The 27,035-nt window shown below is 36.6% G+C and overlaps 1 protein-coding gene across 2 annotated transcripts in view; it reads right to left on the bottom strand.

Annotated features, from left to right (window-relative positions):
• ATL1 (atlastin GTPase 1) overlaps positions 1 to 27,035 on the bottom strand; it is a 74,251-nt gene that overhangs the window by 17,740 nt on the left and 29,476 nt on the right. For both annotated transcript variants that reach the window (XM_059890515.1, NM_001034631.2), the window contains exons 2-6: positions 26,220 to 26,467; positions 24,092 to 24,226; positions 23,544 to 23,648; positions 19,467 to 19,517; positions 17,184 to 17,240 (exon numbers count right to left, since the gene is read on the bottom strand). In XM_059890515.1, coding sequence (XP_059746498.1) covers positions 17,184 to 17,240; positions 19,467 to 19,517; positions 23,544 to 23,648; positions 24,092 to 24,226; positions 26,220 to 26,467 — 596 coding nt within the window. The remainder of the gene's footprint in view (positions 1 to 17,183; positions 17,241 to 19,466; positions 19,518 to 23,543; positions 23,649 to 24,091; positions 24,227 to 26,219; positions 26,468 to 27,035) is intronic.

Here is a 27,035-nt window from a genome sequence, read left to right as displayed (position 1 = left end):
TGCCATTCAGCCAGTTTGAGGCATCTCTGTCAGTTTTCAGGAAGCTTTTTATGAAGATTCAAGTTTTATTTGAAGAAAGTTTTCTCCTTCCATCCGTCTAAATATTTTTCCTCTATTACATCTGTCCCCTTCTCTTCTTTGGGGGTTCTAATCACGCATACCTGGTAGGCAGAGGGGCGGGAATCCAGGTTTTGTGGGGCCTGAAAGTTATACAATCTGTGCAGGGGAGAGGGCTCAATAGGAAAAAGGTACAAAAATGGGCTAAAAAGTTGATATTTATTTACAATGAGAAAAATAACAAATTACAAATTTTAAAACACGAATACCACAAATACATTTGTAAAAATCCAGAAAAATAACTAACATACCTTTGTAATACTTTTTTCTCCTACTTTTTGACTGCAAATGCTTTGATCACTTTTTTTTTTTGATCACTTCTTCACATGACAATTTTGAAATATTTTCTGTTAGAAAGCTAATTCAGTCTTTCCTCTAACAAGGCCAAAATTTTTATTGTAAAAATGTTTTTTATTGCTAGTAGTTTAGAAATATTTCAGCTTCACAACTTGTTATTTATAATATCATATTTCTTCATCTGTTAAATTGAGATAATAAGGGAGCCAGCCTCACAGGACTACTAAATGAAACAGTATACAGAAGACATTTCGGACAGTACCTGGAACAAAATGCTATGTTAGCTACTTGATTTGATTTTAATGGCCACATAGTATTTTAGCACATGGACAGAACTAACTTATTTTGCATTCTCCTAGATGTTTTCCAGTTTTTCTAAGTACTGTTCTAAGAAATGCATTGATAAACATCCCTGAAGCTGAGTATTTGTTTATATCCAGAAGGATTTTTATCAGGGACTGTGTTCCCCTAATTAGAACAATCATTAGAATCATTTGAGAGGCTTTTAAAAGTACAGAATACTTGGGCCCCCCTCCACACCTACTGCAACCAAGGTAAGAGCAGCTTTCCTTTATCAAGTGCCTATTGTAAGTCAAGCACAACACCAGAATCACACACATGATGTATTTCATGCACTGCTGCCCCAGGAGAGGTTACAATTTATTATTAGTCTTAAAAGAGATATATAAAAATCACCTTCACCCCCCCAACCTGATGTTAATCAAGTAATTTTCCCAAAGCCACAGGCCAGAGTGGAAGAGCTGGCATTTAAACTTGGGAAAATTCCTGCTGCACTGCCTCAAAATTAAGTATAGAAAACATAGTTTACAATCTGACACATTAAAGCATTCTTTTATAAGTTAGATTAACTTATACTTCAATTTTAGTATCTGGAAAAATGCAGGAACTTGAGGGAAAAATTAGAATATTTTAATGAAATTAGCTATCTTTAAAAGTCTAAGCGTTAACATCTCTGGGCTTCTAATTGGGCCTTTTAGTCTTGCCCATTAAAATTGATATTGCTTTTAACTCTCTTTTAAGCTTTTCCATTTTCTTTCCCTTTACAGTTTATCTGTTGAAGAACCTACAAATCTGACCTGGAGAGATTTCCATAACCTGAACCTTGCTGACTGCATAGTCACAGGGCAGTTCAACATGTTCTTTCGTCCTCTGAATTTCCTACAAATTGGCAACTGGATACAGAGTTGTGATCTGACTCTGGTTTTACTTTTTGGCAAGACTCTATGAAGCAGAGTGTTCTTTTATTAGGAGGCACATAGTATATGATTATTTCTCCTTTGGTGAACTTACGTTCAGATCAGATCAGATCAGATCAGTCGCTCAGTTGTGTCCGACTCTTTGCGACCCCATGAATCGTAGCACACCAGGCCTCCCTGTCCATCACCAACTCCCGGAGTTCACCCAGACTCACGTCCATCGAGTCAGTGATGCCATCCAGCCATCTCATCCTCTGTCGTCTCCTTCTCCTCCTGCCCCCAATCCCTCCCAGCATCAGTCTTTTCCAATGAGTCAACTCTTCACATGAGGTGGCCAAAGTACTGGAGTTTCAGCTTTAGCGTCATTCCTTCCAAAGAAATCCCAGGGCTGATCTCCTTCAGAATGAACTGGTTGGATCTCCTTGCAGTCCAAGGGACTCTCAAGAGTCTTCTCCAACACCACAGTTCAAAAGCATCAATTCTTTGGTGCTCAGCCTTCTTCACAGTCCAACTCTCACATCCATACATGACCACAGGAAAAACCATAGCCTTGACTAGACAAATCTTTGTTGGCAAAGTAAAGTCTCTGCTTTTGAATATGCTATCTAGGTTGGTCATAACTTTCCTTCCAAGGAGTAAGCGTCTTTTAATTTCATGGCTGCAGTCACCATCTGCAGTGATTTTGGAGCCCAGAAAAATAAAGTCTGACACTATTTCCACTGTTTCCCCATCTATTTCGCATGAAGTGATGGGATCAGATGCCATGATCTTCGTTTTCTGAATGTTGAGCTTTAAGCCAACTTTTTCACTCTCCGCTTTCACTTTCATCAAGAGGCTTTTGAGTTCCTCTTCACTTTCTGCCATAAGGGTGGTGTCATCTGCATATCTGAGGTTATTGATATGTCTCCTGGCAATCTTGATTCCAGCTTGTGTTTCTTCCAGCCCAGCGTTTCTCATGATGTACTCTGCATATAAGTTAAATAAACAGGTGACAATATACAGCCTTCATGTACTCCTTTTCTTATTTGGAACCAGTCTGTTATTCCATGTCCAGTTCGAACTGTTGCTTCCTGACCTGCATATAAATTTCTCAAGAGGCAGATCAGGTGGTCTGGTATTCCTATCTCTTTCAGAATTTTCCACAGTTTATTGTGATCCACACAGTCAAAGGCTTTGGCATTACGCTACCTTTGCTTAACTGAAGCTCATTCTTCAGGAGATTTCTCATTAAGGGCTCATAGTAACAACATTCTTTGTATTCTTACATGCTAATAACATTTTGTGCCCTTGATAAGTGAAAGTCAATTTTGCTGGATATAAAATCCTTAGCTCACATCTTCTTTCCTTAAGCAGGGACACGTCTTAGTTAGAATTATGGATATTTCTTGTTTCATTACAGTGTAAGTCCCCCTCGCCCCCATGTGTATGTGTGTGTCCTGTGGATTCTTGTGGGGAAAGGAGAGACTCCTGTGGAGGAGAGCATTTAAAAATATCCATATACACTATCTTTAAATAGTCCACTATCTTTAGATAGATGTTCATTCTTGTCAACATTTTTGTCAAAATATGATAATTTGTATTTAGAACATTTCTACCTAAAACATGCACTTTGAAAATAGAGGTTAGATAAGAAGCAACTTTTGCAAAATAGAGGTTCATGAATCAGTGTAAATGAAACCAACTATGTGGATTTGGCTATATTTTGCATTTTTCTTGGAAGAGTTTAGTCTCTTTTCTTGGTCTTTTTCACTGGGCATCTTCCCAAGTCAATCAAATGAGGACCATGTGTAGAATAGGATCAAAGATGAAGTCTTATTTTCTTAAATAAGTACCCTATATCCTACCTACCTCTAGTGTCAAATTCTAAGTTGCTTCCCTAATGCTCCCATCCAGTGCTGCGCTGGTATAAACTGGCTCTCCAACAACATCAACATGCCTTGATTTGTGGCATTTGACAATTTCTGCTGTGCAAATGTGCCTACCATAGCTGATTTCAAGCTACTAACAGTTTAATAACTGGCTTATGTAACTCCTGAATATTTACTAGTTAGCTCTCAAAGTGGTATAAGCCAGCTACAGTACACCCACTGTCCCCATCCCCTCCCTAAATAATTCATATGCTTTACGTTTATCCTGTATGGAATGCTATGAATTTCAGTCCTTATTTCAAAATCCATCCATTGTTCCACACTGCTGAATTTTGATTTGTTCATACATATAGGTCTAGATTTAAAAAGTCAAGAATACAGATTACTCTAACTTTCTCAGATAAAAATTTCTGAAGTCATACTTTTAAAAAATAAATTAAATTCAGTCAGGCAACTGGGGAAAATGATGGACCTACACTTTGCATATCCTTCAAGTGATCATAGGATGAAAATTATGAAAAACATTGAAACTTTTGTTTATTTTCCTTTGAAGACCATTCAAAAGGAGTGCTATAGCACCACTATTAGTGAAAAATGGAAAAAAGTTCAAATGCTCAACAACTGGGAATGGTTATATACATTATGGCATATTAATATATTACATAGCTATTAATATTACAAATGTGTGGAGTGTATCCATACATGTATTAAGTCAGTATAAAAAGGCTTACATGAAAAAATGTTATCTGAATTATAATGCTAAATTTATGTGCACATCCATTATAAATACATGAAAACACTCCCAAACTCCCAGGAAAAAAATGTTCTAGAATCAATGTAGCCAGTGAATACCTGAACTGGTTTAACCGATTTAATCAATCAAGTTCAGTTTTAATTTCAGCTTCAGGTAGTAAGTAAACACTGGAACTCATTTTAAACCCTTCTAAGTAAGTAACACCTCACTTCAACCAACAGCCCACTGGAAGCCAACCAGTGACAGCTTCATGCTTTAAAAGTCAGTCAAGAATTAGAAGAATCACCTCAGAAAACTAACTGAGGCTATGTCAACCCATTGCTAACCTCTATAACCAGGCATAAAACATGCTTCTGTATTCAATAACAAAAAAATAATTAAAAAACTGATGTCCACCCATTCTTGTCTCTGTAAACCATGAAAATCCAAGACAAAGCCCCCAACTCTACATAATAATCATTTGTTTTGCTTAATGAAACTCCCAAGTATAACTCTTTTACTAAATTAACCAATAAACCCAGCTCTGGTTTTCGTATCAGGTTTTGAGTGAAGGTCTCATCCTCCAACAATTCTGAAGTCCTACTGAGATAGTTCTGAACGCCCTCCCTGGGCAGTATTCCTTATGAACCTCAGGTTAATATGTGTACTTGCCATGTTCCCTGTTCCCAAATTCCATCTGTTGAAATTTACTTAGAGGTGAATCTGCCTCAACAATGATAAATCTGAGTTCTAATTTGTTTCACTGAGCTCTTGCTGCTGATTAATTTGTTATCCTAGAATTTTTGTTATAAAGACTCAGTGGGTCTTTATATGGGTCATTAGTTCTATGTCTCTGTAAAGGGTAATTCAACCTTTTTTTTGGTAAGTGCACTCATTGAATAAAAAATTATACCTAACTTTTGTATAAGGTTATTAGAACTTTTGTTTTAGAGGTATATTATTCAGTAAATATTTTTGCCATTAATCTGTTTTTTTTTTTTGCTGCTTTTCCTTCTTTTGTTTGAAAATTCATACAAAGTATTGTCTTGTATTTTATCTTGAATTGTCTTGTGTCACTGAATGTATAAGGAAGTGCTTTATAAAGAACACAGGCAAAGACCTGTCTTAAGTAGTAACCAGATTAATCAGGATGCTCCAAAGACTAAGGGTTGGAGGTCTGTTAAACCAGGAACAAATTTATGCAAAAGTAGTCGGTCAAGTTTTGCCTTGGGTTCTCTACAACACTTAGAGGCCATTCTCATTCTTGTCAATTTGCAAATTACTTTGTTTAGTCCATAATGTAGGATCAATGACTATCAGATTATTGACTGTACGTAGCACTGTTCTAACACTTGCTTGAGGACCCAGGTGCTTTTCATAAGCACACAATTTGAGCAACTTGTTTGTTACACGCTTGTGTATATCAAAGCTGCAGTCTTCTCCTGGAAGAATTTCTGCTTCCTATTTGTATTGCATTACAATCCTAATATTTGCATTTACAGTAATAAATTACCCTTAAAAATTTAGAATAACATTGTGTTAAGCTTCAGACATGTCAAAACAAATAATAAAATAAGATGTTCTATAAAAATGAAGATAAAACAAAAAACACTCATTAGTCAGCTCCTTTAATGAGTAAACTGAGGCCTCAAAACAAACTGCTGACTCCGGAAGACTCAATTTCACTCTCTAACCTTCTGAAATTTACCCTACTGACAGTGTATCTCTCTCTGCTCAGTTTTATCTTCACCAATCACTTCACTCCTTCAATACATTCTTTTTCTTCCTCTGACCTCCTGAACCATTTCCTTAGTGATTTTTGCAGGAAAGAAGTAGTCATATTGCCCCAACTGCTTAAAGCTACTATATCTGAAGACTATTGTATAGAAGTTGAATTTAAACACTGGCCTCAGTTATAAGGAATTTCTTTTAGCACAGGAAGACAGAAATTTGCTGCAGAATTCAGGATCCTGTTGCTTAGTACCCTGAATTATCAGTTATTTTCCAACTAAGTTCACTTAATTATTAGTCCCTCTTGTTAGGTTGGAAAAAAATTGTTAGGTTAGAAAAAATTGGTTAAAAGCAGTAAAAAGACCAGGAGAGCATTTAAATATCCCAGCTCATCATAAAAAAATAAGAATAAAAATTTTAATAGCTCTTTAAGGGCAAGAAGTATAGAAAAACACAATGCAAGGCCATTTCAGAAGACTTTCTCTGAGATGAATTGGACATCAACTAAAAATTGTGAACAAAACAAGGATGAATCAATAGGAAACTTTAAAAATAGACTTCAGGAATATTTCAAACAATACTCTCAGTACTTAAATAGCCAAAATAAAGGGAACATTGTCTTCCCTTTTTAAAATGGGCTCAGAGGAGAACGGGATGACAGCAGATGAGATGGTTGGATGGCATCACCAACTCAATGGAAATGGGTTTGGGTGAACTCCGGGAGCTGGTGATGGACAGGGAGGCCTGGTGTGCTGAGGTTCATGGGGTTGCAAACAGTCGGACACGACTGAGCGACTGAACTGAACAGACATAAAATACAGGAATCAGAAAAAAAAAAACTTGAAAGAGAAATCATCTACTTAGAAATTTACACTTTATGGCTGGCTTTTCAGACAGGCTTTTGTATAGGGACACCTATAGATACTTTAAGCAGAAAATCTGCTGAAAGAACCAAAGTTTCATATTAGCTAAAGATACCTACACTGTACATGATTAAAAAAGAAACTGAAGAATCTCTTTGAGTAAAAGTTTCCACGGATACAGACAGAAAAATGAGAGAATAATCTGTAACAGTCCAGATTGTTGGTGGTGGTGTTTAGTTGCTAAGTCCTGTCAGAGTCTTTTGTGATCCCAAGGACTGTAGCCCCGTCACACTCCTTTGTCCATGGGATTTCCCAAGTAAGAATACTGGAGTGGGTTGCCATTTTCTTCTCCAGGGGATCTTCCCAGCCCAGGGACTGAACCCACATTTCCTGCATTGGCAGGTGGGTTCTTTATCACTGAGCCACCAGGGGAGCCTGAGTCCAGATTAACCCCTTCCAAATTATCATAAATCTTGATTTTTTATACATATAAAAAGGTTAGGTCATGGCAGTTATTAAATCAACAACATGGTCAACATCCAAGACTCAATGTCTTTTATGGCCTATTTCTTGATCCAGTAGTCATGGCTTATCCTCCCTGCCTCAGAGCAGTTGCAGTCTTGTCTAAACTACTTGAAGCATCTACAGATTATGCACTAAGACCACCTTTAAATCCGATGATACCACATACAACTGTTGCTAACTGAGAACATCTCACTTTTTTCTGTTAGTCTTCACTAATTAAATGTAAAGACTTTTAAATTATAAACCATCAATGTAATACTTTCAATTCAGAAATCCTACTACCTTTTTCCATTGAAAACGAATTTTATGATTGTGTTTCTGCAGTTCAAGAAGGGGCCACACCCAGTATAAGCATTTTGGACACATTCATATCAATTTTTGACTTAAACTGTTTGTTCATGGGTCTTATCTTAAAAATGTAAAGAGGTAATACTAGGGAGGATATGTAATAGCTACACCAAATCTTGAATCCAGGTTTTCCAATTTTGGGTCCAATAAGTTTATTTGTATGCAAACTATATACAATCCTAAATATGCATATAATGCCATAATTCAGTTCAGCTCAGCTCAGTCGTGTCCAACTCTTTGTGACCCCGTGAATTGCAGCACGCCAGGCCTCCCTGTCCATCACCAACTCCCAGAGGTCACCCAGACTAGTGATGCCATCCAGCCATCTCATCCTCTGTCGTCCCCTTCTCCTCCTGCCCCCAATCCCTCCCAGCATCAGAGTCTTTTCCAATGAGTCAACTCTTCGCATGAGGTGGCCAAAGTACTGGAGTTTCAGCTTTAGCATCATTCCTTCCAAAGAAATCCCAGGGCTGATCTCCTTCAGAATGGACTGGTTGGATCTCCTTGCAGTCCAAGGGACTCTCAAGAGTCTTCTCTAACACCACAGTTCAAAAGCATCAATTCTTTGGCGCTCAGCCTTCTCACAGTCCAACTCTCACATCCATACATGACCACAGGAAAAACCATAGCCTTGACCAGACGGACCTTTGTTGGCAAAGTAATGTCTCTGCTTTTGAATATGCTATCTAGGTTGGTCATAACTTTCCTTCCAATGCCATAATTAGCAAGCATTAATTAAATGTCTGCTATATATAAAGTAGGTGGTGTGTATATACTCAGTCATGTCTGACACTTTGGTACCCCATGGACGGTAGCCTGCTAGGCTCCTCTGTCCCTGGAATTTTCCAGGCAAGAATATTAGAGTGGGTTGCCATTTCCTACCCCAGGGTATTTTCCCAACTTAAGGATAGAACCTGTCTCTTCTGAGTCTCTTGCATTAGGAGTCAGATTCTTTATCACTGAGCCACCTGGGAAGCCTATAAAATAGGTGGTCTAGACTAAACAAAGTTAACTGCAAAGGTCCTGCTCTTAACATATTTATAATTTAGCTAGTGGGATGGGATTTGCACATTCAACTAAAAGACCACAAGCTACAGTTCAGTAAGCACCTAGCATCAGAAAGAGGACGAGAGGCATTAAGGGGTGGTGGTGAAATGCAAGGGCTTTGAGCCTGTGGCCTAGGTTGAAGGCCAGCTCTGCAACTTAAAGATACATGTGGCCTAGGACAAGTTTCTTAACTACTCTAAGCCTCAGTGTTTCCCCATCAGTTAAAAAAAAAAAATAGAAAGGAATAAAGAAGGAGTGACAACATTACTTATTTTATATAACTATAATGAACATTCATGTGAATCATGTAAGAAATATACTGACCATGGGGCCTGGCACAAAAATAAGAGTTCAATAAAATATTATTATTATTATGTAGGTCTTCCAGACATTTTATGAATCTACATAAGGACACTGGGGGAATCCTGTTCTATACCACTGACCTAATTCTGAGTAGCCAGATGAATATTTTATTCTAATTTCATACAATTCTCAGATTACCTAAATCACTCTCTGGACAGAACATGCGATAAGGCACCTTTCTCAAACTGCTGTCCTTTTCCTCAGCCCCACCAATAGAATGTCTTTTCCTTTCATTTACAGCCCAAGCAGCCAAATAATAGCTTCTCATTTTCTCAGTGAAATCATGGATTTCTCTGGTATCACTTGGCAGTTTCAGTCATCATAGATATTTGACCAAGGATGTTTTGTTTTGAAAATCTGAAGTAGCTGAAATCACTATCAAATTTTATTCCAGAGAGGAACACTCAAATCATGGGAATAAAGGGTCCTTAAATATAATTAAGTAAACCATTGTAGCATAATTCCTGATTTTCCATATGTAGGACCAATTTGGACAGGAAAACTGTGAGAAACAGAAGGTTTATCCTAATATAATAGTACATTATCATAAGCTTCCTCTACTGCTATTTTCTAGCAATCTTCAGTTTAAAACTGGAATGGAGGTATCTATAATTACAACTCCACTGAAAGTAACATGAAGAATTGAGTTCCACTCTTATTTCACAAAGAGAATTCAAATTGTTTTTTTCCCAGCTTTTGTGAGATATAATTGACATATAACACACTGTGTACATTTAAGGTCTGCAATGTGATTATTCAATACAAATATATATTGTGAAATGATTACTACAACTGAGGTAGCAAACACCTCTGTCATCTTAGTTATGATCTGTGTATACAGGTATGTGGTGAGTCAAATCTATTCCAAAGGTTTAGGGTATTGATGGGCCTCTAAGCATACCAAAATGATTAATAAAAATGCTATGGGAGAAAATTGGGATGAATTAATCCGTTTCTTCTGTATTAGCCACACAACCGAAATACTGATAGCACTCTTACCAATCTATCTCAGGGCATCATGCCCTAGAGAGGTTCAGGAATAACTGGATATATTCAGGGCTTTAGCTTAAAGGGACTAGGGTTCAGGAATATTGTGGCTTGTATCAATATTTAAACTTACTGAAGATTAAACTGATTAAAGTCAGCTCCTGTAGACTTACTTACAAAGATACCCACCATAGAAATGCCACTGGGAAATTACTGATATCTAAAAAACTGGCTCAAGAGAACCTTGAGATTACACATTAGTAAACTGGGAGATGTTTCCATTTCTTTGTAGCCTATATAATTAGAGGACATGAAATGGTTACACAGTAAACTCCTAAGCTGTTGTAGCCAACAGGCACATTTAATAATATAACATTCAGTTCAGTTCAGTTTAGTCGCTCAGTCGTGTCCAACTCTTTGGGACCTCATGAATCGCAGCACGCCAGGCCTCCCTGTCCATCCCCAACTCTCAGAGTTCACTCAAATTCACGTCCATCGAGTTGGCGATGCCATCCAGCCATCTCATCCTCTGTCGTCCCCTTCTCCTCCTGCGCCCAATCCCCTCCAGCATCAGAGTCTTTTCCAATGAGTCAACTCTTCACATGAGGTGGCCAAAGTACTGGAGTTTCAGCTTTAGCATCAGTCCTTCCAAAGAACACCCAGGATCGATCTCCTTTAGAATGGACTGGTTGGATCTCCTTGCAGTCCAAGGGACTCTCAACAGTGTTCTTCAACACCACAATTCAAAAGCATCAATTCTTCGGCACTCAGCTTTCTTCACAGTCCAACTCACATCCATACATGACCACTGGAAAAACCACAGCCTTGACTAGATGGACCTTTGTTGGCAAACTAATGTCTCTGCTTTTTAATATGCTGTCTAGGTTGGTCATAGTTTTTCTTCCAAGGAGCAAATGTCTTTTAATTTCATGGCTGCAATCACCATCTGCAGTGATTTTGGAGCCCAGAAAAATAGTCTATCACTATTTCCATTGCTTCCCCATTTATTTGCCATGAAGTGAAGGGACTGGATCCCATGATCTTGGTTTTCTGAATGTTGAGTTTTAAGCCAACTTTTCCACTCTCCTCTTTTATTTTCATCAAGAGGCTATTTAGTTCTTCTTCACTTTCTGCCATAAGGGTGGTATCATCTGCATACCTGAGGTTATTGATATTTCTCCTGGCAATCTTGATTCCAGCTTGTGCTTCATCCAGCCCAGTGTTTCACATGATGTACTCTGCATATAAGTTAAATAAGCAGGGTGACAATATACAGCCCTGATGTACTCCTTTCCCGATTTGGAACCAGGCTGTTGTTCCATGTCCAGTTCTGTTGCTTCCTGACCTGCATACAGATTTCTCAAGAGACAGGTCAGGTCTTCTGGTATTCCCATCTCTTTGAGAATTTTCCACAGTTTTTTGTGATCCACACAGTCAAAGGGTTTTGCATAGTCAATAAAGCAAAAGTAGATGTTTTCCTGCAACTCTCTTGCTTTTACGAAGATCCAATAGATGTTGGCAATTTGATCTCTGATTCCTCTGCCTTTTTCTAAATCCAGCTTGAACATCTGGAAGTTCATGGTTCATGTACTGTTTGTTGAAGCCTGGAGGGGGAATCCTTTTCAGCTTAGGCCTAACATCAAACTTCCTGTTATCATGACATTATAGAACAAGTGAAAACCCTCTCCACCATGTCAGTCCAGCAGACTTGAGAGGGCACGAGTGACAAGCACACAGAGAAAGCTGGAGAGCCACACAAATGGAAAACCTGCCTTTCCTTGGGTAACAAATAACTAATGGCTGACCACTGAGCACAGAACATTAGAGGAAGACAGTCATGCCTGGTATTGAAAAACAGTCCGTAAACAGCTCATTTAATGTGCACTTCAAATAATGTCTAACAATCAGAAAAATTCCTAATAGAGATTTTGACCCAAGGATGTAATCATTTCGTTGTAGAGCTATATGGGACCTGGTGTGCCCTATAACCAAGGAAGAAAAATTCATAGGCCCAAGTACAGACAAATTTCCTACCCACACCTCATGAGGTATTTTTTATCAGGTCCTTACAGAAAACTGGAAATTATTTTCTAATGTCCCTGTCAAATATTTATGGGTATTACATGTTTAAATTAATGGGAATGTATTCATTCTCAACCAAACCTCTTGAAGTCCTAAGGAAGAGGAGCTAAAGAACCAAGTTATTTTAATTATTTTTAAAGAACAATTACATTAATGAGGTAGCTCTTGCTGGACTGTTATACTTAAGATTCAAGTGCTCACAGTGAGCAAGACAAGTGGGAAAGTAAGTCATGTCAGAGAATGCTATGTCTTAATATGAGTTTACTTCTTGTGCTAAATAGTCTACAGCTGGCTTTTATAGGCTCCCTTGGAAGACTTATTAAAATCTGAGGAATTTTACAAGTCAGGAGACAGCATGTCAGTAGCCTGAAATTGGTCACAGTAAAAGTATTTACACCACAGAAATCAGCAAATGCTACAATCAGACCCATCTTCCACTTCTCTCTAGCCAGTTACAAACATCAACCAGCACACCACTGGCTAAGCTTAACATTTCAAAGTTGCTTTTAAACAGAATCCACTTTTAGTTCTCTAAAAGCTTTTAGTTCTCTTTCTAAAAACATAGTTTTAAAATACAATTATAGATATTTTGTTTGTTTGGTATAAATTGACTTTTGGTTTAAAAATCAAGTTAATCTGTTAATTCAGCTATTCATTTCATTGGCTAATTGCCCTCTCTATTGCTGCCTAAGACAGATCTTATTTATTATTTACAGCTTCATTCTGTTTCAGAGTTAAGAATTCTATTTTAAATTTGTCAAATTTAGTTAATATAAATTATTATTTTAAAAATATCACTGCCCATCACTTTATTTTATCTGCTGCTGCTGCTGCTAAGTCGCTGCAGTCGTGTCCGACTCTGTGCGACCCCACAGATGACAGCCCACCAGGCTTCTCCGTCTCTGGGATTCTCCAGGCAAGAACACTGGAGTGGGTTGCCATTTCTTTCTCCAATGCATGAAAGTGAAAAGTGAAAGTGAAGTCGCTCAGTCGTGTCCGACTGTAGCGACCCCATGGACTGCAGCCTACCAGGCTCCCCCGTCCATGGGATTTTCCAGGCAAAAGTACTGGAGTGGGGTGCCATTGCCTTCTCTGTTATTTTATCAGGCAGTATTTAAAATTTCTCCACAGTTTTATCCAAACAAGTAAAACTGCTATTTTCTCAGAGGAAGAGGATAGGAACAGTGACCAGCTAAAAAAACTGCTGAATTAAACTTTTATTTAAAAGTTATTTTATTTCAGAATTTTTTCTATGTTTTTTCTAATTTAACTGTGAATCATTTTGCTGATATCTTAAATGTTGTTCTGTGATTCGAGTATACTTACATTTTGTATTTTAATTTCATGAGATAAATATTTTTGTTTGAATTTGGTTGCTTTAATCTTAAATTATTAAATAGCTTTGGAAGCCACTTTTACTATTTAATGAGTTTCTCATTTCAATTTCAGATACTTAGATTTATAAGTCAAAACCTGTTCAGAAGTCAATGTTGACTCAATCATAATTTTTTCTTTTGTAATGCCAACAGTTTACAAACAAGTAGTAATCTCAAAGTTTTTTCTATTGTTTGTTTTCAATTCATTGTTTTTTGTTAGTTTTGTTTTACCAAAGGCCTGTTGGCCTATCGATCTATCCACCCATCTGTCCATCAACAGAGCACTGGCTGGTTTCTTTTGGTTTCAGTTTATCTAGCCAAGCATAAGAAGCAGTGACACCTGCTGGTAAGACTGAAAACTCCATTCCAGAATTACTATGGAGTTACCCAATATAAGACACCACCCTTATGGCAGAAAGTGAAGAGGAACTAAAAAGCCTCTTGAAGAAAGTGAAAGCGGAGTGAAAAAGTTGGCTTAAAGCTCAACATTCAGAAAACGAAGATCATGGCATCCGGTCCCATCACTTCATGGGAAATAGATGGGGAAATGGTGGAAACAGTGTCAGACTTTATTTTTTGGGGCTCCAAAATCACTGCAGATGGTGACTGCAGCCATGAAATTAAAAGACGCTTACTCCTTGGAAGGAAAGTTATGACCAACCTAGATAGCATATTCAAAAGCAGAGACATTACTTTGCCAACAAAGGTCCGTCTAGTCAAGGCTATGGTTTTTCCAGTGGTCGTGTATGGATGTGAGAGTTGGACCGTGAAGCAGGCTGAGCACTGAAGAATTGATGCTTTTGAACTGTGGTGCTGGAGAAGACTCTTGAGAGTCCCTTGGACTGCAAGGAGATCCAACCAGTCCATTCTAAAGGAGATCAGTCCTGGGATTTCTTTGGAAGGAATGATGCTAAAGCTGAAACTCCAGTACTTTGGCCACCTCATGCGAAGAGTTGACTCATTGGAAAAGACTCTGATGCTGGGAGGGATTGGGGGCAGGAGGAAAAAGGGACGACAGAGGATGAGTTGGCTGGATAGCATCACCGACTTGATGGACGTGAGTCTGAGTGAACTCCGGGAGTTGGTGATGGACAGGGAGGCCTGGCATGCTGCGATTCATGGGGTCGCAAAGAGTCGGACACGACTGAGCGACTGAACTGAACTGAACTGAACTGCCCAATATATGCCAATGAGTTCTGAGGTAGCAAGTTCAGAGAAGAGAAAAATGAAAGCAAATAGCCCAATTATTATACAATACTTCAACTATTAACGTGAAAAATTATTTTTAAAAAGACAACAGAGTCTAATAGGTATTATAAACCACACAGGAGACTGTAAGCAGAGATTCATTTCATTCTATCTCAACTCCTCTCCCCACCTGCTTCTCCAGATCTCAGAGGAGAGACTCACCCTCCTTCACTCACAGCATACCAACATCTTTCCATACAAAGGTCCCTTTTTTTGTTTTACTTTATCATATTTTCCCCAGATTCCCACTCCCATCAACTGTCTGCTCTCAACCACACTCACTCTAACATAAATTATTTTGCATATGAAGAAGTTTTAAATAATCACAAATAGTATCATGTTATAGAACTCGAACTTTCCCTCTACTAATTTAATATAAATTTTAATACTTTAGTCATGTTACTTATACTTCAGGTTCATTGCCTTTGGATGTTGAAAAATATTTCAGAGTATGTCTTTCAACCTATTTTATGTATCCGTTCTTCAAGTGATGGACACCTGTGCTGGCTACAACTTCCTGCTACTAAGGATCTATGAATGCTACAATGAGTATCCTTATATATTTGCCCTATTCCACAGAATGGCTGCTACAAGCTGCACTTATTAACCAATAGGGTCTGAGTGTTCCCGTTTATCCAAATTCTAGCAATCATTTGGTATTTATCCCCATATTCCACATTTTGCCTATCTAATGAGTGTAAAAGTGGTATCTCATTTTAATTTTTAACTGATTATCAATAAGACTTAACATTCCTTAGAAAATGTGTTAGTCATTCAGGTTTCCTTTAACAGCCTAACTTTTAAATTAAGTTCAGTTTATCATTTTTTAATTGTTTAGGATTTTTTAAGACTTTTTTTAGAATAGTAAAACTGAGAGAAAGGTACAAAGATTTGCCATAAATATACCACCTGCCCTGACACATGCATAGCCTCTCCTACTATAAACATTATTCACCAGAATAGTATCTTTTTTTTTTTAACCAAGAATAAAACTACACTGCTATCATAATCACTCAAAGTCCATGGCTTATTTGAAAGTGAAAGTTGCTCAGTCATGTCTGACTGTTTGCAAACCCATAGGAATAGTCCATCTCTGGAGAAGGCAATGGCAACCCACTCCAGTACTCTTGCCTGGACAATCCCATGGACAGAGGAGCCTGGTGGGCTACAGTCCATGGGGTCGTGAAGAGTCGACACTACTGAATGACTTCACTTTCACTTTTCACTTTCATGCATTGGAGAAGGAAATGGCAACCTCCTCCAGTGTTCTTGCCTGGAGAATCCCAGGGACGGGGGAACCTGGTGGGCTGCCATCTATGGGGTCGCACAGAGTTGGACACGACTGAATCGACTCAGCAGCAGCAGCAGCAGCATAGGTGTGTATTGGTTCCTTTGCCAGTTTTTGATGGTCATCCAATTCTTAACTGCAGTACTTCCTTGCACATTCTATACATTAATCCATTGTTGACTTTTGACACTGTTAGTACCTTCTACCAATCGAGTCACTTTGTTTAGAGTCTTCCGATAAACAGAAATACTCTATTCTGATATAGTAATATCCATCAATTTTTCACCACATTTTTTGCTGGGGGAGTCTTAGTGAATAAATGTTTCTTCACACTGGTTCAGGACGATATTCTCCAGTATTTTATTCTATTAACTTTATACTTTTAAATTCCTTATTTAGTTTTTTAATACAATTGGGGAATCCCTTCCATATATGGTGTTCAGTAGAAATTCAATTTTTTTCTTCAAAAAGTGAGTTAGTTTTTCCAAACCCTCATTTCCCACTGATTTATGATGTGACCACTAATGAATGCAAGGTTTCCATACAGAGAGAGATATTTCTGAATGCTGTTTAGTTTCATCAGGTTTTTTCCCTCATATCTGTGCAGAATTGCACCATTTTCATTGCTATGGTTCTCTAGTATGTATTCAATCCCCCAATTTGGATTCTCTTTTTAAAAACTGACTTAAAAGAGAACTTAATTTTCCCAGATAAGTTATAGAAAAATGTGTTGCATTTCTCAAAAAATTCTGTTATAGTTTTAATTGGAATTGCACTGAGTTTATTGGTTAATTTGAGGAAAACTAGATTCTCCACAACATTAAATCATGCCATCTGGAATCATAGTATATCTCTCTGGCTTATATAAATTTTTCTTTATGATCTTTAATGAAATTTTGAAAATATTTTCTCCATAAAGGTTTTTATATTTTGGATTTTTCTACTTAACTATCAATGTTTTTTCTTTTCTTTTCTTTCTTTTTTTTTTGCTATTGTGAATGGAGAAAGAAACATGACTCTCTCAATTAATATACCTGGTTATAGTCTTCAGGAAACTCTTATAAGAATTTATTATCATTTAATACCCACTCACCTGAAATGGCTTCAGAAATGTTTCTTCCATTGCCAGCCTGCCATATTCAGTGAAAAGCTACAAGGAAAATCACACATCCGCACACACACACACATGCACCCACACACACAAAGAGAGAAAACTTCAGTATCTTCTTGGCTTTCTTTCACTAATTTTTTTCTTTAGCTGTAACATAATACTATATTATTAAGACTGCAATAATCATTGTAAGTAACTAAGTATTAGATTAAGTAGAGCTACCATAATCATATATTTTAAAATTAAGGACATAGAGTACATTTTAAAATGAAGTTTCCATTTTAAAGATAACACCTTTATATCTAGAATGTAGGACAATTTTTTTGTGGGGAAGATAAGAGACAAAGAAACATGTGAAATGACCTTTCAAAGCAAAACTTGCATAGATTAGACCAGAGAGCTATAAACTAAGTAGGATAATTTACAAAAATTGTTGCCTGAGGAAATTTAATGGCACAATGGCCTCGATTATTACAAAGGCATACAGGTGTTTGAGCAAGCTCTGGGAGATAGTGAAGGGCCAGGAAACCTGGCATGCAAAGCCTGGCATGGAAGTTCATGGGGTCGCCAAGAGTCGGACACGACTTAGCGACTGAACAACAATAACAACAGACATTTGGTTTAAAAGTGAAGAATCAAATAAACCACCTTTTATTTTTTATTGCTCCCAATTGAGATGTACCATATCATTTTGTTTCACCAGAAATGTAAGGTTTTAGAGAACACAGACTTGAGGTGGTCCCTGTGATTGGGCCTCTGGAGAGAGTTCTGTTCAGACTGGCCAAGTGGGTTTTCCGATATGTACAAAGGAAATGCCACTTTATCACACAAGAGTAGCAAGCTTCAGAGGCACCTCAGAGTTGGGGAAGGGTGCTGACACAGGGGACTTCCCTCCTTTGGCCTTTTAGAATTGCCCCCAAAGAACTACATTGCCTCTCCTGTGAAAACTGTGGGAATCTAGAAAGCAAATGATAGTACCTAGGTATCTGATTATAGTAATTAAATGAAAGTCTGGAATATTATGTTTAAAAGCTGGTCTGGGGACCAGAATCATTACTCAATTTCATCAGAATCATATACTAACATAATTTGAACTCACAGTCTTTTCTGAGAAAGAATGAGGTGATGTCATTTACAGGAAAAAATTTTAAATGATCTCAAAAAGAGATTGATTACTTACTCAATATCACAGTCCAAAATCAGTCCTTTTTTAGAAATCTTAAACAGGTACTGGACAGTGCCATGTCATTAACTGGCTAGGTTATGACACACACCTAAAGAAGCAGTTGTGCTCACTCAAAGAAACATCTAACAATTATTCAGCATATCGTCTATTTTTCATAACTGATCAGTGTGATGTACCAGAAACATATTTGGGAGTAACGCTAGATGTGAACTCCAAATAATAGTTCCAGCCTCACAGATCACCCTGTGCTATTATCCTTTGTTATCTGTTACACTGCGTAGGGCCCTTATTGCCAAGATAATATATTAAAAGCAAAATTTTCTGTAAAATAAGCAGAGGGAAACTATCAGAGAAACAATAGGTTTTTCTATTAATATGTAGCTATTAATAACATGAATTGAAAGAGAGAAGAGAGTGTGACAGAGATGAGAACTACCTTTAGGAAATATCTAATCTTCTACTAATTTGAGATTTAAATGCAGCCTGGAGAGTGAAAGAAACACCGAGTCCAATCAGATGATGAGATTTCTATTCCCACTCTGTCACTAACTGGCAACTCATTCTTTTTCAGAAACAATTTCTCATTCATAAAATATTAAGGATAAGTTAGGTGTTCCTGAGGTTTCTTTCAGATCTAAAATAGAATTCTATGAGTTACCATCAGGTGTTCACCCATAGCTATAAAGTGGTCCACAGGAAAAAAATCTAGCATATAACTGATATTATACTAACAATTATTAAATCCTTGACCATCAGACTTCAACTTCACATTTTGGGCCATTTTTAAACCAAAAGTTCTTTTTCCACTCTAACGTGCCATATATTTTGCCATATACAGGGTCGACAAGCAAGTAGCTTTACTGAAACAAAGGACTTTGAAAACTGAACTAGAAAGAACATAAGCATACAGGGTTAGAACAAGAAACCTGGAAATGTGACAACTTCCATTTGGTTATGTTTTTAAATCTTTCTGACTGTTACCTTTTACAAGTACAAGAAGGCCTGACAAAATCTTAAAGTTCTGCTATCCATGCCCAAAAGATTACCAGATATATAAAACAGACTATAAATACTGTTACCTGAAGGTGCTGAAGATCATCCTCTTGGACATTTTGAGATAAATTATAAACCTTGATAAGAAATAAAATCAAAATGAGAAAATAATAAGCAACAAACTAAGCACTTATTTTGCTATTCTCTATTTTTGAAATATCAATTATCATAAAATCAAACTCTCTCATGTATATTCTTCTATAATGATATTTATAAGACCTTGAGAGAGAAGTAAAGAAAGCCTGAGAGACAGTAAACAATGCATTAATACAATGATCATAAAACTGTTCCAGAAATATAGTAGCCACCTGTTTTGGAGGCAGAATGTTAAAATTATTTCATGAACCTAATTCATCAATTAGTATTAAAATAATCATTCTTATAAGCTTACCAAAATAATAGCAATCTGGATCTTAATAACCCATATATAAAATTTTGTCTTGAAAAATTATATTGGCTTCTTTACAATCAATTATTTAAGTCTATAGAAAATTTCATCACAAGGAAGTTCTGAATATGTTGCTTACATCCTCAGACACATGCTTTATTGCTTCATGAATAGATTAAAGTAAAACTCTTTTTTTTTCCTGAGAAAGAGGATAAATATCAGTAACTTCAAAGAAAAGTTAATGATGTTTGTTTATGTACTGATACAAACAGTATACTTTGTGTACTTTTTTCAATAACAGATTACTTCTCAGATAATAATAGTCATTACTAAGGACTTAGCAGATTTTTCAGTGAAAATATTTAATGTCTACAGGAAAAATATAAATAAAAATTATTTAAAAGGCAAAAATAATCCATTTTTAATTGACTTGTTAGAAGTTAGATATTAAGTCAGTATTTTAAAGGCTAATTAAATTAAGAAGTATATTTTTAAAAGTTAGTCAATCTTACGGCTACCTCAACGAATAGATCATTCAGACAGAGTATCAGCAAGGAAACATTGGACTTAACAACACACTAGATCACACTGACTGAACAGATACATAAAGATCATTCTGTCAAAAAGCACAGAATATACACACTTCACAAGTGAACATGAACCATTCTCAAGGACATGTCAGGTCACAAAAAAAACCTTAATAAATTCAAAGAAGAATGAAATCATATCAAAGCAGCTTCTCCAACCACAATAGTATGAGACCAGAAATCATTCACAAGAAAAAAAAAGGGGAAAAAAACAGGAAAATGTGGAGATTAAATAATGTGCTACTGAATAACCAATGGATCATGAAAGAAAGAAAAAGAGAAATTTAAAAATACCTAAAGATATATGCGAGCAGAAATACCACACATCAAAATCCATGAGATGTAGCAAAAATGCTTCTGAGAAGGAAGTTCATAGCAATATGGGCCTACCTCAAAAAACAAGAAAATTCCCAAATAAACAATCTAATTTTACACCTAAAGAGACTAGAAAAAAAGAACAAAGCCCAAAGTTTGTAGAAGGAAGGAAATAATAGATGAGAGCAGAAATAAAGAAAATAGAGATTAAAAAATAAAAATATCAATGTAACTAAAAGCTAGTTGAAAAGATAAATAAATTCAACAAGTCATTAGCTAGACTCACCAAGAGAAAAAGAAAGAGGGCTCAAATAAATAGAATCAGAAATGAAAGAGGAGAAATTACAACTGATATCACAGAAATACAAAAGATTATAAGAGACTACTATGAACAGTTATATGTCAACAAATTGGATGACCTAGAAGAAACGGATAAATTTCTAGAAACATGCAATCTCCAAAAACTGAATCATTAAAAAAGAAAAATCTGAATAAACTGATTACTAAAAAGAGACTTAAACAGGAATCAAAAAACTCCCAACAAATATAAACCCAGGACCAGATGGCTTCAATGGCAAATTCTATAAAACATTCAAAGAAGATTTAATATCTATCTTTCTAAAAACATTCTGAAAACTTTTTCAAATCCTTTTTATGAAGCCAGCATTATCCTGATACCAAAACCAGAGATGGACACCACAAAAAAAGAAAACTACGCCAATCCCTGATGAATATAAATGCAAAAATCCTCAGCAAAATATCAGCAAACTGAATCCAACAATACATTAAAAGAGTAAACAAACCACAATGAGATACTACCTCCTACCTGTTAGACTGGCTATTATTGAAAAGATAAGGAACAGTTACATGTTGGAGAGGATGTGGAGAAAAGGGAACCTTCATATACTATTAGTAGGATTGTAAATTTGTGCAGCCACTAGGGAAAACAGTATGTAGATTCTTAAAAAAGTTAAGAACAGAACTACCATATGACCCAGTAATGGTATTTATCTGAAGAACATGAAAATACTATTTAAAAAGATATATGCACCCTTATGTTCAATATATCACTATTTACAGTAGCCAAGATACAGAAAGTCCTTATGTGTCCAAAGGATGAATGGATAAAGATATAACACATACATGCACACACTGGATTACTACTCAGCCATAAAAAGAAGGAAATCCAGCCTTTGTGACAACATGGATGGACTTTGATGATATTATGCTAAGTGAAATGGGTCAGATGGATAAAAACAAGTATGTTATTTTACTCATGTGGAATAAGTGAATGAATAAAATAAAAGTGAACTCACAGAGATCAGATTACTGGTTACCTGGGGACAAGAGGGGTGAGGGCTGGGCAAAATGGATAAAAAGGGGTAACTATGTGTCGATAGATGGATACTAGACTTATGGTGCGATCACTGTATTTAGGATGGGGTGTTCCCGTGTATACCCGGGGCGGATTCATGTTGATGTATGGCAAAACCAATACAATATTGTAAAGTAACTAGCCTCCAATCAAAATAAATAAATTTAAATTAAAAAAAAAGTGAACTATAATATTATACACCTGAAACTTATACTTTTTTAAAAAAAACTAGTCAATCATAGGTTATAATCATGACTTTCATTTTAAAGTTCTTTATAAAAAAGTTCAGTCTTCCTTCTATCCATCTTTTCATTGTCCTAGCTACACATGCCCTGGTTGCCTGTTCACTAGGTCCATTCTCCCTACAGGCTTATGATCTCAGCTTTGATTTACTCATCCTAACCACTCTGCCTCTCCTACCCTTTAAAATTATTTTACCTTTCTTTAATGGTCTGTTTCTTGATCACTTTCTCTTCTTGCTCTTTCTAGTGAATAGAAAATATCTAAAAATTGTCTTAAAATGTTTATGCTGTGTGTGCTATGATCATAGTAAAAGCCTTAAGGGCTTTCAGGACAATTATAAAGTGTACAATAACTTCAAAAACAATACTTAAAAAAAATAGAGAGCGAGAAAAGGAGAGAAAGACATTTACTTTCCTAAATGTACTTTGTGTGTTAGTCACTTGGTAATGTCTGACTCTTTGCGACCCCATGGACTGTAGCCTGCCAGGCTTCTCTGTCCATGGAATTCTCCAGGCAAGAAATACTGGAGTGGGTTGCCATCTCCTTCTCTAGGAAATGTACCTTAAGGTACTATAAAAAGTTGTGTGTGTGTGTGTGTGTGTGTGTGTGTGTGTATATATATATATAATTTTTACATCTATAAATTTTGTTTCATTAAATAAAACTTAGAATAGGTGGTTACAATGTAACTACATACATTAAAATTACTGAGTTTGAAGTGATGGAAGCCGCTCAGTCATGTCCAACTCTTTGTGACTCTATGGACTATAGCCCACCAGGCTCCTGCATCCATGGAATTTTCTAGGCAAGAGTACTGGAGTGGGTTGCCATTTCCTTCTCCAGGGGATCTTCCCGACCCAGGGATCGAACCTGGGTCTCTTGCATTGCGGGCAGACACTTTACTGTCTGAGCCACCAGGGAATTGTAGACTTTAAATAGAAAAAATTATCAATAAGATAATGTTTTCTGGTTAAAGTAGGCAATTTGAAAACTGATCAGAAATTAGATTACAGTAATTAAAAACAATTCTACTCTTATAGAAATAATAAGAACTAGTATGCTAATTGAGTCAAATAATATACATATAATATACATTTCTGTTGTTTGTCTCACTACCACATTTACATACAAATATATATATTCATAATTTTATTTAAAGAAATATCCATCAAAATGGATTTATTTTATTCCATACCTGAATTGAGCTGATCATTGTGCTAAGGGCAAATACTGTGGCAGAATCTCTCAAAGTTGACTGACTATCAAAGGTTCCCTGAGTATCCATCAATAGCACTGCAACCTGTAGGCAAGTAGAGTACATTATTGATATATTATAGAACATGCAGGGAATTAGGGTTACCACAAAGTTAATACCATAAGGACTAAAGCAAACCATCAGCAATGAATATTTAATAGGTAATTTTTCACACATGCCATGAATGCCACTGAAAACAGAAATATTAATTTGCTGCTGAATACTGTAATGATTAATTTTCACTGGCAATCCAACAAAACAGAAACAGCATTGCTAATTGATCTGCTGTTCTACTGTCCCTATGATTTTGCCTACTGTGATCAACAGCAAGGAAGCTGGGGACATGAAATAAGATGCTACCCACTTCCCTTTTAAACTTCATGTCAAATGGTCAAATTAGTTTTTAAAAGAGCATTTTTGAGGATCCTGAAAAGTGGTAACCGCTGGTAAGTGAAAATTCAATTTTCTTTAAGAAGCTCGCATCATACCTTTTTACCATCAGGTTTATTGATAAGGAAGATTTCACTCCATATCTGGATTCCGGTGGTCTCTCGTTCAGACCCGCCTCTCCACGAAAAACCGGTCAATGGTTCATTGTGATCTCCAACCCAATCAACTGATTCCTGTAAATTAAGAAAGTCTATGATACTAAACTAGATATATAGTACAGGTTCTTCTACTCACCTGTACCAGTTAGTATTCCTCATCAACTCCAGACAAAAGGAAAACAACATATACGCATCTTATATTATACTGATACAATTGCTTTATTTACACATTCAAAAAAATTAATATGGAAGAGCAATCATATGTCACATGGTATGCTACATCCTGCAGATACAAAGATATCATTCCAGATAAGAGGAAGCTCACAGCCTAATAGGGGGGACAGACATGCTAACAAAGCACTATGATGCGATACATGTATGCCAAAATGGGTGTGTATTTTAGACATAACTGGAAGCATATAGAAAGAAACAACTAACTCTTAGTTAAGACATCACAGGAGAAGTGATATTAGAGCTAAGACTTGAATGATGTTTAGGCATTTCCCAGGTGAGCAAACTCAGCAAGGGCATTCCAGAAACAAAGAAATAAAGGTATGAGAGAGAATATTATGTCAAGATATACACAATAAGAATATACACAAATGCTTCTCCAGATTGGGGAAGGAGGGAACAAATGGCAGGAGGATAAGTACCTAGCAATAGGTGTAGAACAATAAAATCAAATCTGTTACACTTTAATTTGAGCAAATACTATTTAACATAAGCAACGTGAGAAGCATTATCAAGTATTTCAATGTTTATTTCACAATTAAAATTATGGTTATGCCTGAAACTACATAACCTGAAAGAATGGAAAGTATTCTAATTTTGTTCACTCAGTTTTCCTACCTGTATTAAGCAGTGTACTAATGTTGGTATGACAGAAATAGAAAATGGCAAGAATTTTGTTTGTTTTAAAAGCCTGAATGTATTTTGGTCATTCTGTTATTGGTTTGTTTGGAGGCTAGAGATAGAAGATGTTAAAGTTAACATTACAAAGCTGTTCAAAAATATCTCACCTATATAAAAGATTAATCCAAAATGGTTAATTATTATATAAATGCATAACACAAAGTTTCTTTGGGTAGTATGTCTATTCTGCCTCAACATCCATATTTGTATCTGAATTGCTATGGGTAAAAGGGTAGACAAAAATACTGGTATTCTCTCAACTTCTTTCTGTTCCCCCACTCTAATCTCCTATTTATCCTTCTGCTTTTGGTTGGTTGCATGCCCCCTAAAGCCTCTTTTCTATGCCACACTATTATTTCAAATGTAACCACGGTGTTGGTGGCCTTTGGGGGTGGGTTAAAGGTGAGAACTGAGTGGGAAAAGATAACAGAACTTTGTGAGGTTAACAGCAAGATACACTTGATGGGATTTGGGGCTACCCAGGTATTTACATTTCCCCCCACAAAACAGATATACACTTCAGATGTAACTACATGTAAATGTTACAACAAAAGAAAAAAACTAATACTGAAATACATAATAATGATGTATATTGAAATATTTATAGGGAAGAATACTGAAGTCAACAATTTACTTTGAAATGAATCAAAAATAAGATAGAGCAATGGATTGAAACAGGGAAGAATAGCTGGATACAACAATAGTAAAGCAAGATTATTAATGTTATTGGTACAATCTAAGCAGTGCACATCCAGGTATTCACTGCAAGGTTCTTTTAGCTTTGCTGCATGTATGAAAAATGTCATAGTAAATGTTGGGCACAAAATAATTATAATAAAAATTATGACAAAAGTTATTCGGCATTTTAAACACTAACATGTAAAGTTTATAACTGTATCACTGTACTTGTCTATTTGCAGAAGAATTTTTTAAAATGTGTTACATTCTAAGGGAAATGTAGCCAAGTGGCTTCAGACAAAGTGGCCTATATAGTTTGGTCCCCAAAGCACCAGAGTTGGAATGGTTACACGATAGCATTTTTAAACTAGTTCATCTTTCGGGAACATAATAATGGAAACATTGGACACTACTATAAATAAAAACACAAACGGATAGAAGCACAGAAATCAGAAAACTTTTTAAACTTCTTCCCTACCTGGTTATACATGTATCTCAACATGAAGTCCATTAGGAAGGATTTTCCTTTTCTAAATGCTCCAGCCACAGATACAGCGACGACTTCCTTGTCCCTGACAGCCTCTGAGAGAAGGATCCGATTTAGAGCAGTTTCATCTAATTCAAAGGAATGGTCATCTTTGACAACGAGGACTTGGACCGGTCCTGCCTTTTTCACTGGCTCCTCCTCCTCGGAGCTCCATTCATATGTCTTTTCTGAAAACCCACCTGTTGAATAAGATAAGAATTTATTCAGAAATTGTCTCAGAACACAGGAAATGTGTATGTACCTCTTGATTCTCAAACATCTGAAACAGGAGCACAGTGGAATTTGTTGTTGTTCTGTCGCTAAGTTGTGTCCAAATCTATGACACCTCATGGAATGTAGCATGCCAGGCTCTTCTGTCCTCCACTATCTCCCAGAGTTTGCTCAAATTTATGTCCACTGAGTCAGTGATGCTATCTGACCATCTCATCCTCTACTGCCCTCTTCTCCCTTGGCCTTCAATCTTTCCCAGCATCAGGGTCTTTTCCAGTGGGTCGGTTCTTTGCATCAGGTGGCCAAAGTACTGGAGCTTCAGCTTCAACATCAGTCCTTCCAATGAATATTCAACATTGATTTTCTTTAGGATAGACTGGTTTGATCTCCCTGCTGTCCAAAGGACTCTCAAGAGTCTTCTCCAGCACAGTATGAAAGTATCAAACTGTGGTGCTCAGCCTCACATCTGTACATGACTACTGGAAACACCATAGTTTTTACTATATGGACCGTTGTTGGCAAAGTGATCTCTTTGCT

The sequence above is a fragment of the Bos taurus genome, chromosome 10 (assembly GCF_002263795.3).
Source record: "Bos taurus isolate L1 Dominette 01449 registration number 42190680 breed Hereford chromosome 10, ARS-UCD2.0, whole genome shotgun sequence".
Taxonomy (NCBI): domain Eukaryota; kingdom Metazoa; phylum Chordata; class Mammalia; order Artiodactyla; family Bovidae; genus Bos; species Bos taurus.
The sequence above is the reverse complement of the archived record's forward strand: the minus strand, read 5'-3'. Positions and strand labels throughout refer to the sequence as shown.